Genomic DNA, 13,938 nt, shown 5'->3' with positions numbered 1-13,938 from the left:
ATATTGCCTCTCTTTATTCCTGATAGCAAATGAATTAATGCTGGAACCATGTCACTGCTTCACTGGGTTGCCAAGGGCCTAGGGAAAGTCTCGGCAGTGTCTTCAGGTTTGAAAAGCCAGCAACAATTTCTGGAATGATAGAACTCCAATTTCCTTATTTAGCTCTTGGAAAAGTCATGACATCCTTTGTTTCTTAGACAAATGGGGATGTTTGAAAGATGGTATGCTATGTTCTTTCTTGCCTGCCTTCCTCAGACCCATGACCTTTTCTGATTTAGTGGGCTATCCCTTAGATTCACTAACCAAAGACTGACTGGAAGATGAAGAGTCCTCAATTGCTCTTGGGCTGTTTTAGATTTGTAGCTGTGATGATGGGCTGCTTGCAAAAATTTTCAAACCGCTTTTTCTTCTTCCTTTTGTTTCGTCCTTCCTTCTCATCCCCCCCTTCCCGGCTTTTCTTCTCCCCTACTCCATAGCATAAATAACACGCATTTCTTAGTTTCAGAGCTTGATTCCATTCCTCACTTGCAAAGAACGTAGCCTCTCAGATTCCTAGTCTCCAAGCCAAAGATAAAAAGAAGTCCTGTGGTTGTCAAGAGAATCCAATGAGTCAATCTGTGCAAACCACTTTAATCCTGCAGGAACTTGGGCTGCTAATGTCTACCCAAGGTTGTTCCTTATTTAGAAATGAAGGATTCCCTACTGCCGCTCTTAGCCATTAGCCTATCTGGAAAATCTTCTCTATCTGAGCCACCTTGCCCAGAAACCACACCTCTTTCCAGCCTACAGCCAATGACTGATCACACCGGGGGTACAAAAGCCTACCCCTCCCTGACGGAGGCCACCCCAGCTCCCAATCTCCTTCATAGGCTTTGCTGAATCTTCCTCTAGCGCTTACTACAGGTAACTGTGGCCCTTTGCTCTATCCTACCACCTTCTCATATACAGATATTGTTACCCAAAAGCTCTTCCTGACAAGGTAATTACTGTCTCAGAGATTTTCAGGAAGCCCGTTCTCTGACAATGACAGAGAAGGTGTGTATCACACCTGTGGCCTGTGCACAGTAAGTAGGCACCTGGCCTTAGCAATTTGAACCCTGCTGGAACACATCTGTGGCTGGTGCTTAGTGGTGGAGGATGCTGCTTTGCCTCCACTAACCAGAGGCCTCCCTCCCCAGAAGTATTGGTACTAGGCTGGGGAAGATATTTAGGACTCCCGGGAGAGGAGTTCTCAGTTGAGCCTTTCTCCTGCTGTGGGCAATGGCCACCTGGGAAGGAGACAGGTTAGCACATTGGTTCTGCACATTCTCAATCCTTTGTCTGATTTACGCTGGACAGCTCTGGATGACTTCCTTCTTGAAGAGGAAAGTCCACAAAGCTTCACAGTCCTGGGCTTGAGCCCAGGGTTCCTCACAGTTATCTCATGCATTTCAGTTTCCTTGCTTTCTGGCTAAGAAACCACAGAAAGTTATTTTTTAATCTTCCAAATTGATTCAAAAGCTCCCCTGAAATGAATCCTCCTCCCTAGCCAAGTAGCCAGCAGCACTAGGATCCAAAGACTTCCCAGGCCCTGAGAAACTGCCTGTCTGGACCAGCTGCTGGAGGAGAAGGAGCTCAGTGACAAGGTGTAGTTTGGAGAGGGGCCTCGCCCTGTGGGTGACTCTTGTGTGTTTTACATACTCCTCTCAGTAATGTCCGTTTGACCCTTGCATGCTCCTCTCAGCAATGTCCCCTCCTCCTCCTACTCACCCTTCAGGTTTCAGCTTGGGGGTTTCAGAAGGAATCCTTCATGAGCTTTAATCTCAGGGGCCTGTGAAGATGCGCCCTGTGAGCTCTGAAGGGGTGATGTGTGGAGAGTTCCTACAGAAGTGAGGAAATCTTCATCCTCTCTTTTCTTAGGGAACAAGAAAGACTGCAACTTGAAACATTCTGAACTTCTGAAAGGGCACCTTGGGTGATGGGGGAGGGAACCTTCAGGGAAGGCTCTTGAGTTGGGCAGGATAGAGTGTGGTGTGGGTTAGGGAAAGTCCAGTCAGCTCCCATTAGTTTGTTTACACACCATGACACAGGCTCTATGTTCAGAGTGCCTAGTTTTCCCAGAGAAGCCAAGAATCCAAGTGCTTTTCTATTTATTGTTTTAAATGAAATATGATTTAAAAATATTGCCTATAAATTCAAAAATTTTAACAGCCACCAAGGGCCAAACCAAGAATATCTGGGTACAAGGTATGTGACTACCCATTTGTGGCCTCTGATTCCTAGGAGAAACCTCTGTTTCCTTGGCTGCCCTTTGGTCCTGCATAGCTACAGGGGTACAACCACTTCCAACATCTCCTATAAAGGCAATATTCATTTGTGCGCTCTTCAGTATCCACTGACACTATTATGATTCATCCACAATAGGAATGCAAAGCTCAGAAGGGCTATCTGCATACCTAACAGGCAAGGGGAAGATTCACGATCAGAACCCTCATGTGTCTGCTTGCAAAATCAGGGCTGCTTTTTGCATCTGGTTACTGGATTAAGTGAGAGTGTCCCCTTTGGAGCCTCTTGGGGAGGGAGGCGGGGCAGCTTGTGGCTCACTTTCACCTTGTCTTGTAGGTTCCTCTCTTTGGCGGCAGAGGCATGGTATTCTGCCCTGGTTTCCAGGAAGTCCATCTAACCAGTGTGCAAGCTCCTTGAGCTTGGTCCTGCACAGCTTTATCACAGAGCTTCAGGGAGTTCCCTCCGAGGACGTGCTTACTGAAGGGTGGCGAAATACAGCTGAGTTAGACGTCACTCATCAGCCCACATCAGCCCATGTGCCTTATACCCTTCTTAGTCTGGCTGTCAATCTGGGGATTACTTGAGACACTCATCCTCTAGAGCGACCAGAAACCTCTGTTTCTATTCTCTAACCACTGTCACCACCTCTCTGGTAATTTGTATTCAGTATTTAGAAGGGTCTCAAAATATGCATATTGAAGTCAATAAGCTACTTATGGTTCTATTTTGAATTCATATTCTTGTTTTTCAGCCATGACACACAGAAGACCAAGCCCTTTTCTTTTTCATTTTGGAAATTAAAAAAAAACTAAATTTATTACAATTTATTAATTTTGCATCCCAGTTGTAGCCCCTCTCTTGTCTTCTCCCAATTCTGCCCTCCCTCCTCTCCTTCCATACCCCTTCCCAAGTCCACTGATAGGGAAGGTCCTCTTCCCCTTCCATCTGACCCTAGCCTATCAGGACTGGCTACATTGTCTTCCTTTATGGCCTGATAAGACTACCCCACATCCTCAGGGGAAGGCTCTTTAGCCAGCCACTGAGTTGATGTCAGAGACAGCCCCTGTTCCCCTAACTAGGGAACCTACTTGAAGACTGAGCTGCTATGTTCTACATCTTTGCAGGGGCTCTAGGAGGACCTGATAATAATTGTGCATACTTTGCCCAACAAGAAAACAACTGAAACCCGAGGTTTGATCCCTGTGCCAGCCTGGAGGAGAGGGTACCTTTTTACTTCCAGTTGAGGAAGAGGTTTTCTTTAGTTGTTCTAATTGCTCATAATTTACCTGAAAGTATTGTATGCATTACCTCTAGTCCTGGCACACTGCCTGGCACATGGAAGATGCCTAATGCAGCTGTTGCCGGAGTTTATTCACCTTGGCAAGCATCTGCTAAGGGTCTACCATGCACAAGATTTCTCTGTGGTTGAGCTGTCCAGGCATGTGGAAAAGATCAGTGGGCAGGACCTCAGCATTGTGCCCACTCAGTTACCTAAAGTTAACTCCCCAATGAGCGAGCTGGCTTCCCTTAATGTCCTCAATATTTTATTATAGTTTCATCCTAGGCACACCCTGGAAACATGTTTCCCTGGGACAGTGGCCAAAACTTTCAAGGCCGAGGCCTTATACACAACTGGAGTCCAGGCGGATAAGCACAGGGCAAAGTCACACCCAGATGGAGATGAGAGGATGAATCACTCACCGTGGCCAGAACCGAACTTTGGCTGCAGCTCAGACCTGGCTGCGCAGAGCCAAGGTCCTAACCCTTCCTACTCTTGTTCTAAATGCTCACACTGCCTAGAGAGAGCCTGATGTGGTTGGAAAACCAATAGAGTCCAGTAGAAAGAAGCTCTATTTGGTCCCCTTTGGTGAGAAGGGATGGGCTCAGGAACCAGCACAAGCAGAGGGAGAGGGACCCCGCAGATAAGACAGTGGAGATCCGTAGCCTCCTCGGGGAGCCAGGGTGACGGGAGCAGTGGGCCCCAGAGTTACACAGTGTTAGCTCCAGCACCTTTTGACTCCCGGGCTGGAAATTTCCTCATTAGGGAGCCATCAGCCTCACTCATGTGGCTTCCAGGAAAGATAATTGCCTCCTATGCCAGATCCCTCAAACTCCTCCATATGGAGTACCATATGGTTGGCATTCCGTATTGGAGTCTCATCTTTTTCTCCCTAAACGTTTTGAGGAGATGTGATATTCGGGAAGCAGTAGCAGCTTCGCTTTGTCATTCTGCACACATACTCTCTGTTGTGCTACCTGGGGCTCCTCATAAACTTTTCTCTTCATGCAGAATGTCCTCACCCATATCTTCATAACCCTCAATCCAAGGCCCGGTTCCAAGGTCGTTTCCCCATAAAGCCATCCCAGAGTTCCCTGAGATTAAAGCCCTCCCTCTGTGGCCACCCACAGCTCTTTATGTTCTGGAACATGTTTATGGAACATATGCTCTGCTTATGTTCCATCAGGGGAGTCTGTTGTGCTACTGTCTTGTTTTCATTAGGAAATAACTGTTACTCCAGGAGAGGTCTAAGCTTGATCTCTGTCTATGCACACAAGGAAACTGACACAGTGCATTCAGCAGGTACTCAATAAATGCTGAGCATTTCTTTTTTTTAAATTTAATTTAATTTTTAAAATTTATTTATTTTTTTATATTAATCACAGGTTATTTACTTTGTATCCCAGCCGTAGCCCCCTCTCTCATTCCCTCCCAATCCCACCCTCCCTCCCTCATCTTCTCCCTGCCCCTTACCAAGTCCACTAATAGGGGAGGACCTCCTCCCCTTCCATTTGAGCCTAGCTTATCAAGTCCATGCTGAGCATTTCTTGACACTAATATTAATTAAGAACAAATTTTATCTAGATATACAGTTAATGCAAATCTCATTTCTATGGCACATATGTGGGTGGCTATAGAAGGTCTGTGATCAGGGACTGCAAAAAGGGGGGACGTACCTTTCCTTCTGTATCAAAATGGCTCATTTCATAGGTAGAAATAACACCAGTATAGATGGTACCTTCAACAGTGGGGCAATAGCAATGAAAATCATACCTTAATGTTGTCCTCTGGCCAGGAGTTCAGCATTGTTGCAAGGTGGCCCTTGTCATGAATGGTGATAAACAGCCCACTAGGAAAAATAAACATGTCACGTAAAGAAACCAGGCAGTCAATGTAGAAACAGAACAAAGACCATGAGCTGTTTTGCCTTAGACCCAAAGAAGATGAATTTTGTCTCAAAGTTCTGGAGTGTTCTGGTGTCTTTCCTTCAGTTGCTTCTCTCCATAGGACTAGGAGTGCATTGGGTCAAGGGCATGTCCACATGGGACCATCTGCTCTAGAGGCTGCATCTTCTTCTCTTTCTAGATCTGTACCAGAATCCCCTCACTCGCTAGCCTCACAGCTGCCTTGGCAACTGTGTGGGTCTGTTCTCCAGGTACTTCCTCCAGAGCACAGACCACATGGCCATGGCCAGAACATGGACACATGGGTTGGGAAGGATAGATACATATGCACCAGGCCCCTGTAGTGGGAGATGTAGCTGGCGACTGGAAAACGGGGTGGGTGCTTATCATGTGACGCTTTTCTCTGCAGCACAGGAGTCTAACACTACCAAATTCAAACTTAGCCTTCCAGTCTATGAAGAGGGTGTTATTGTAAACGTAATATAATGGAACTTAGTCTACTTAATAGCTTATTGCCTGATTTAGAATGTTTAGACTTAAAGAGTGCAGATATGAATCTTCTGCTTTAGGATTAGGGATGAGAGAATATGTGGGATTTGAAGGATCCCTTGTCTCTCTTTCTCACTCTAGTAGGTAACACATAAAACTTATATGCTCAAGTCTTTATCACCATAAAAGTGAAACAAAACCTCTGGCTTCTGGTAGTAACACAGAATAACCCTTCTTCAGACCATTTTTATAAAATCACTCATTTATGTTTCTGATACGCTATGAAATATGTGTTTTTGGTTTACAGCAATAGAGCTGGGCCAAATGGTGGCACAAACTGGAGGTGCATCTGCTTTATGAAAGCAAGGAACTATTCTTTGAGATATGCAGCTTTGCAGTTTATTTTGCGCAGCTCAATCTTCAAGCAGCTTGAAGCAACAGAAACTCGCACACTTACAGGTTGAGGTACCTGAGAATGAAGTTGGAGTTAGAAAGAGCAACTAAGCAGCGAAGGGAGAAAATCTGAAAGGGAAAAAATCTCAAAGAGAAGGGACTCTTAAGTGTGCATAAAAATGCTCAGCCATTGATTGGAAATTAATACACAGGGTCACTGACAAAATTAGTTTCAGCAAGAAGCCCAAAGAACTGAGCAGAGACCTCAGTTCTTGCTGATTTGGGCAGGTAGAGCTTAGAATTTGAGTTCAGTCTAATTAACTCTCTGAGGAAAAAACAACAAACCATGTTTTAGAGAAACAAAATATAATCCAGCATCCATAGAAGTCAGGGTACAAGTGATATTCGTTACGATGACCTGCTTATTTCATTTATGTTTGAATTTTCAAAACAAAATAAGTATCATACTTGCATGTGAAAGTCAGAGATTGAAACCATGGATTTTCCACCTTATTTTTTTTTTAAATGAGTTTAAGTTAGCCTGGGTATAACTCCATTTTGAAATAAAGAGCCATCTTGACTGGGAGCTGAACTCAGGTACCAGAAAATATCACAGAATGTGCACTTTGCAGAAAACAAAGTTAAGTCTCCTAGCAACAGCCTCCAGGAAATATCCCAGAATAAATACTTCATAGAAAATAGAGACAATCTCCCTGGCAATAATCAATGAGAATCAGTTGGGAATCGGCTGGGAAAATTCTCCCCTATGTTTCAGATATAGTTTAGAAGAATAGGAATTGTGGTCATATGCCTTAGAAAATTGTGATTATGTGCCTGAGAGAAGGTCACCTTGCCCCTCTAACTTTTACCTAATCCAGTAACATCAAGGCTTGTGCCCCCCCCGCTTGCTGTTATGGAAACATGTGCCTCCCTGCTTGCTGTCATGGAAACCCTCTGCTCACAGTCTTTTCCTTTAAAAACCCTGTTTACTCAGAGCTTGAGGTCCCATTTCTCTACTGCTGTGCAGTGAGACTTGAGTTCAATCGCTCTCGTAATAAAGCTCTCTTGCTATTGCATTGAGTCGTCTCCTGGTGGTCTCTGAGGGTCCTGTGAACCTGGCATTATAAAAACAGTCTTTGGTCAGACTGTGTGACCAGCAAGCCCCAGAGCTACCCTTGTTTCTGCCCCCTAGTGCTAGGATGACAGCTTTTCATCGCTGCACTCAGCTTTTTTAAAATTTAAGTGCTGGGTATTGAATTGAAGCCCTCGCGTTTGCATGGAAAGTGCTTTTCCCACGGAGCTATCTCTCCACCCTTCACAAAGTATCCCAAATGTCAATCTCTTATGGCGACTGTTCTTTTTCCTCTCTCTTATCATGAAAAACAACCAACCAACCAAACCAAACCAAACCTAAAACCAAACCAAAATAAGCCAAAGCAAAAAGTCCAACCTCCCTGCAGAAGCTGCCTCCATTTTATTTCTTCCACTGATTCTCCTCACATTGTAGTGTGTCTTTTATTAGCATTGTATTACCAAACTTCCAACGACTTTCACCTCCTTGAATACAATAACACTTTTCAGCCTTCATCTCTTCTGGTTTCTCAATTAAAAAGAAGTATATGTTTTTATTATATGTGTATACGTGTTTTGTGTGCATGTGTTTATGTGGTCCACGTGTGTGCAGTGCCCCTGGAGGCCAGAAGAGGGTGCAGGATTCTCTGGAGCTGAAGTTACGTTTTGAGTTGTCTGATCAAGGTGCTGGGGATTGAACTCTAGCCTTCTGCAAAAGCAGCCAGTGCTCTCAACGGCTGAGCTGTTTCTCCAGTCCCTCCTCTGGCTTCTTGATAGAATCTGATACTTTTATTATCCTCCCCCACCCCCAAACGTTAGCGTCTGTGGCTCGCCTTTCTTTGAGTTCTCCTCCTCTGACTGCTCTTACTTACTTTTATGCTGGTCGCCAGCCATATTTGTGATAACATTCCTCAAATATTTCTGTACCCCACTTTCAGTCTTCCTCTATGGGATCTCATCAATGCCAGAGGCATTTGGACACTGACTTTCAAATATCTGAAGACTAGAATTTCTCATTTTGGGTGCTAGTGTCATTTTCAGTTAGAGAATTCTTAGCTCTGTGGGTTGAGGTTGCCTGAGCCTTGCAGGATTTTTGGCAGCATCCCTCACTTCTACCCTATATGCCAGTAGTGCCTCATAATTTGCCGTAACACCACCACCACCACCAGGACCACCACCACTACAATAACAAATGTCTCCAGTTATTAGAAAATATACCCAGAGGAGACAAAAATCATCACACACTTCAAAGGATTTGCTCTAGACCTCTGTATTAACTACCTGTCTGACACATGCCAAAGGCACTCAAACTTACCTGTCTAAGACCAAATTTATGATCTAGCCTTTCACCACTGTGACCCAAAGACAAGATAAAACAGAGACTCATTCCCTTCATTCTCTAGCTGACAGCCACAGTGGGTTCCTCTCCAGACTTCATGCTTCCCTGTGCCTCTTACTGCACAGTGGTCAGGCTTTTCCTTCTGCTCAATACCCTATGCTTCATGAAGTTAATTCACCCTCATTATCCTGATAATTTTCAAATCAGGATAGAAGGCTCTTGCTGTGAGCTTCAAGTCCCTTACCTTTGCACGCACAGACATATTTACTGTGTGGCTCCTTGGCTAACACTCCCTCGTTAGAATGTGAGCATCACAAAGGCGCAGTCTGCATCTATTTTGATATTGTTCAGCACCACCTCTTCCCATTTAGTTCTTAATGCATGCTGAGTATTTTATCTTTGAACAAATGGAGACGAGAATCAGTAGGTGATAATGATGTTCAAGTGACTAAGGAGAAAATTGTTGAATAGAATTAGGTGAGAGTTGGCACAGAGGCAATGTGTGTGTGTGTGCACTGACTAGATCCTGTGAACTGGATGACAGCGAGTAGTGCTGGTCAATGCACAGAGGATGGTGGATGGACCAAAAAAAGAAACACACTGAAGATTTGGGGTGCATGGTTCTATTTTGAAGGGTGTGTGGGTAAGCATCTGAATGAACTCATTCATAAAGCTTGATGGCTTCCAGATGAAGAGTACTAGAACATACCATCCTGAATTATGCCTCCTCCACCTAGAGACTATTTTGAGCTATTTCATTGTGAACTGAAGTTTTCTGGAAAAAAAAAAGCCAGACCTGTGTTCTACAAGGCTGATTAAAACTGTGATTATGGGGGTTTGGAATGTTGCCAGATTATCTTCTGCTATCTTCAGCTCTCTGTGTCTGACCTAACATCTTTTGATTTTTTTCAGGAAGTTTTGGAATGTATTAATAGAACTCTTATCCTACGAAAAAGCTAAGAATGCTGTCTGATAACATCTGAAACCTGTATCAGAGTAAAACATTTTTTTTTCTGTGCTATAACCTACCTTCCTGATGTTCCTGCCAATGTATTTGAAGAATGCCTTGATTTGTAATTTCTCTTTGTTCTGTGACTATAAAAATTTCCTGCAGCTGTTACTATCTTGCAGTATGGTGCTTGAGGAAATGTGAATCCATGCTCCTGGGCCATGGTCTTTCAAATGTGGTTCCAGGATAAAGTATGTCTTGTCATACTTTTGTGGTTCAAGCTGTGTTTTGCATGGACAGACCCAGAACGAAGGCAGAAATTTTTATCTGTTTGTTTATCTATCTACCTGTTTGTCTATCTGTCTGTCTGTCTGTCTATCTATCTACCTATCTATCTGAGAAAGGAAGTCACTATGTAGCCTTGGCTGGCCAGGAATTCACCATGTGGATCACACTGGCCTTGACTCACAGAGAAATACCTACCTCTGTCTCCTGAGTGCTGGCATTAAAGGTGGTGGGTGCTACATCAGGCTCAGGTTTTCCTTTTGCAATGAAGATTTACATTTATTTAACAATTTCCATTTGTTTCAATGTATCCCCCCCGCCCCCCTTTTTTTTCTAACAGCAAGAGGACTCCTATCAGCGCAACAAAGTTTCCTGAGTAACTTTTGTACATCTCATTTGCTTACTTCCCTTGTGGACATCTCATAATCTCTTTCCTTTAGGAGCGCCCTGCCCCCTTTTCTTTTGTTTTATTGAAAACAGCATTTTAGCTTAAAGTTCTAACCACTCTTTAGGCTATACTGGTTAAATTCCATATTTCTCTTGCTAACCTGTCCTTTGTGAAAGGGCTGACTCCCAGCCAAGAACTTCGAAGAGCAGCCAGGTTGGGTAGTGTTTCTCTGCTACTTTAACCACGGAGGCTGATTCCTTCAAACTAGGATAACCAGGTACAGCCCCAGTCTCGCTGGTGTCTCACTGAGCGGCCGTAGGGGAATCACTTAACTCACAGTAATGACCATGGCGCATTTCTGGCCTCTTGGCTTTGTTTGGGAAATGTCTCTCCCTCAACATTCTCTCTCTACCCTGAAACCTGGGGGAGGACCAGCAGGACGCTTGGGGGCTGGGAGGAGCACGTGTGTGAAGGGGTACCGTCCATGCTTGGCTTTAAGCTGAGGGAAGTGTTGTGTGGCTGACTGCAGACACGGGGGAACTTTATCTGGTGCACTAAAGTCAGCCCCGAGTATTGACAGTATGAGGGAGAAGGCAGCAGGGGTACTTGAACAGTGTTACGTTTAAACTTCTGACCCGATGAAACGTTAGAAGAGTCCTTCAGTCCCTCTCTTTTAAAGCATATTTTAAAAGGACAGCAGAGATCAGACTCTAAAATTTTCCTCTTTTGAAATTTAAGAGGTTTTTTTTCCCAAACAGCTTTTATTTTTCATTTTTTGTATTTTTAACAATTTATTTATTTTATATCCCCCTCCCTCGTTTCCTCCCAGTCCCCCCCCCATCCCTTTCCCCTAGTCTACTGAAAGGGACTCTTCCCCTGCCATCTGACCCTAGCTTATCAAGTCTCATCATCACTGCCTAGATCCTCTTCCTTTGTGTTCTGGCAAGGCTGCACTGCCAGAGCAAAGTGATCAAAGAGCAGGCAACCGAGATCATGTCAGAGAGAGTCCCTGCTCCCCTTACTGAGGAATCCACATAGAGCCTGAGCTGCCTATCAGCTATATTTGAGCAAAAGGTCTAGGTCTTTTCCGTGCATGGTCCTTGGTTGGTGCATAAGTCTCTGCAGGCCCCCCTGGGCCCAGATTTTTTGGCTTTGTTGGACTCTTTGTGGCACTCCTGTCCCCTCTGGGTTCTTCTCTCTCCCCCTTCTTCCATAAGACTCCCTGTACTCTGCCTCTTTGTCTGTGAGTCTCTGCATCTGCTTCAATCCTCTGATGGGTGGAATCTTTCAGTGGACATCTATGGAAGGCTCCCATCCTGTTGCCTCTCTTCCACCACTTCTGGTGTCTATCCTGTTTGTCATTCTGAATGAGAATTAAGCATCCTCCCTAGGGTCCTCCTTGTTGTTTAGCTTCTTTAGGTCTGTAGATTTTACTATGGTTAACCTATATTATACGGCCAATATCCACTTATAAGATAACACATACTCTGCGTTTCTTTCTGGTTCTGGGTTACCTCACTCAGTGCATTTCCCATCAAAATACTAACACAATTCTTTACAGACCTTGAAAGAAAATTTCCCAACTTCATATAAAACAAACAAACAAAACCCAGAATAGCTAAAACAATCATGTAAAATAAAATATTTTTCTGGAGGTATTTCCATCCCTGATCTCAAGCTGTACTATAGAGCAACAGTAATAAAACCTGCATGGAACTTGTATAGAAACAGACTGGTGGATCAAAAGAATTGAATCAAAAACCCAGAAATAAACCCACACACCTATGGACACCTGATTTTTGACAAAGAAGCCAAAACCACACAATGAAAAAAAAAAAAAAAGAAAAAAGATAGCATCTTCAACAAATGGTGCTGGTCTAATTGCATGTCTGTATGTAGAAAATTGCAAATAGACTCATATCTATCACCCTGCACAAAACTAAAGTCCAAGTGAATCAAAGACCTCAACATGAAACCAGATACACTAAATCTGTTAGAAGAAAAAGTGGAGAAGAGCCTTGAACTCATTATTAAGAGCCTTTAAAGAGTGCATTATAAACTATAGGAAAGGGTTGGAGAGATGGCTCAGAGGTTAAGAGCACTGGCTGTTCTTACAAAGGTCCAGAGTTCTACTCACAGTCAACCACATGGTGGCTCATAACCATCTATAATGAGATCTGGTGCCCTCTTCTGCCCTGAAGACACACATGCAGGCAGAATGCTGTATAAATAATAAATAAACAATTAAAAAAAATGAACTATAGGAAAGCATTGCACTAGATGTGGGTTTTGAGTTTGGTTTTTTGTTTTGTTTTGTTTTTTTTGTTTTTTGTTTTTTTTTTCTTCTGTGATTCTTGTTGGCAAGGGATCATGATGATAAACAAAAGAATCGTCAGCCCCAACAGGATTCTTGAGGGATGTGAAAAAACAGTGAGATTTTGAATGACTGTGTACTGTTGACAAGGGAACAGCCATGTTAAAAACACCAGTGCCTCAGCTCCATGGGACTAGGCTCACACAGCCTTCTCTGAGTGAGTCTCAAAGAAATGGCAAAGCATCCTTGGGTGTGAGAATGAATGTTGACGAAATGTGCAGAAAACATCCACTGTAGCTTTCTCTCTCTGGATGGCTACAGCTTGAAGACTGCTCCCCTACAGAGACGGCTCATACAGAGATTAGCTAAACCTGCCTCTTCGTTTAGCTGTATGCAACAACCATGCCTCTCTGTTCACCTGTACATAATAGACATAGTGAGCTTCCAGGGCGCTGCAGCTTCACCATCCCAGTTTTTCTGCCTCCTCATATCTTTCGTTGCTTCATTCCTTCACTGCTTCTGTTAGGTCAGTCCCCGATGCCACATGGCCGGTAGAGAGGAGGGGGGTATTTCATCATCCACCTGAAAAGCATCTGTGAAATGCTCCCAGTAAACTATTTTCAGTTCTAGCCACTTTTCACTCAGGGGAAATAAAAATTTCCAGCAATAACTGGAGTTGGGATGGCTGCTATTCATTTCCATAAGATGTTTATTAGCCGAGGAATGCAGACAGGCATTGGCGTTCCTCCTCAGTGACCTCAGAAAGAGCACCTCGTGCCTTGGGAAGCCCCTTTCAGCCCTGCTTGGCCTTACCCTGAGAACACAATTATTTGGTAGGCTCTGTGCCTGGAGTGAGGATTTAAAACAGCATTGGGGTGGTAAGAGGCTTCCCATAGCCTAGCTGATGTCTGAGAGGACTGCCAGAGGAAAGACACCATAGAGTAGGGGTTAACATGGCTGCTCTGCAGCAGCAGCACCCAGACTCAAAGCCTGGTACTGCCAGTCGCTGGCAACAGGGCTGTGCACAAGTTCCTTCTCTGTTCCTTGGTCTTCTGATCTTCACATATAGAATGGAAGGACTAGTCCCACCTGTTGTGTACCTGGGGTATAAGGGTTAAATAAGACACTGAACATTTGGGTAGAGCGATACCGTGTCTTCCATAAGTTGCTGTGCAGTGCCCGATGTAACCCAACGCATGGCAGCTCTTCCTGGTGCTGACAGCGTAGTTCCTAGTGGCGCAGGCTCACGGGACAGCTCTTCT

General features: G+C 44.2%; 1 protein-coding gene across 4 annotated transcripts in view; it reads right to left on the bottom strand.

The window, feature by feature from the left end:
• Me3 (malic enzyme 3) overlaps positions 1–13,938 on the bottom strand; it is a 174,309-nt gene that overhangs the window by 51,161 nt on the left and 109,210 nt on the right. For all 4 annotated transcript variants that reach the window (XM_060367499.1, XM_060367500.1, XM_060367498.1 and 1 more), the window contains exon 5: positions 5,318–5,393. In XM_060367499.1, coding sequence (XP_060223482.1) covers positions 5,318–5,393 — 76 coding nt within the window. The remainder of the gene's footprint in view (positions 1–5,317; positions 5,394–13,938) is intronic.

Source organism: Meriones unguiculatus, chromosome 14 (assembly GCF_030254825.1).
Source record: "Meriones unguiculatus strain TT.TT164.6M chromosome 14, Bangor_MerUng_6.1, whole genome shotgun sequence".
Taxonomy (NCBI): Eukaryota; Metazoa; Chordata; class Mammalia; order Rodentia; family Muridae; genus Meriones; species Meriones unguiculatus.
The sequence above is the reverse complement of the archived record's forward strand: the minus strand, read 5'-3'. Positions and strand labels throughout refer to the sequence as shown.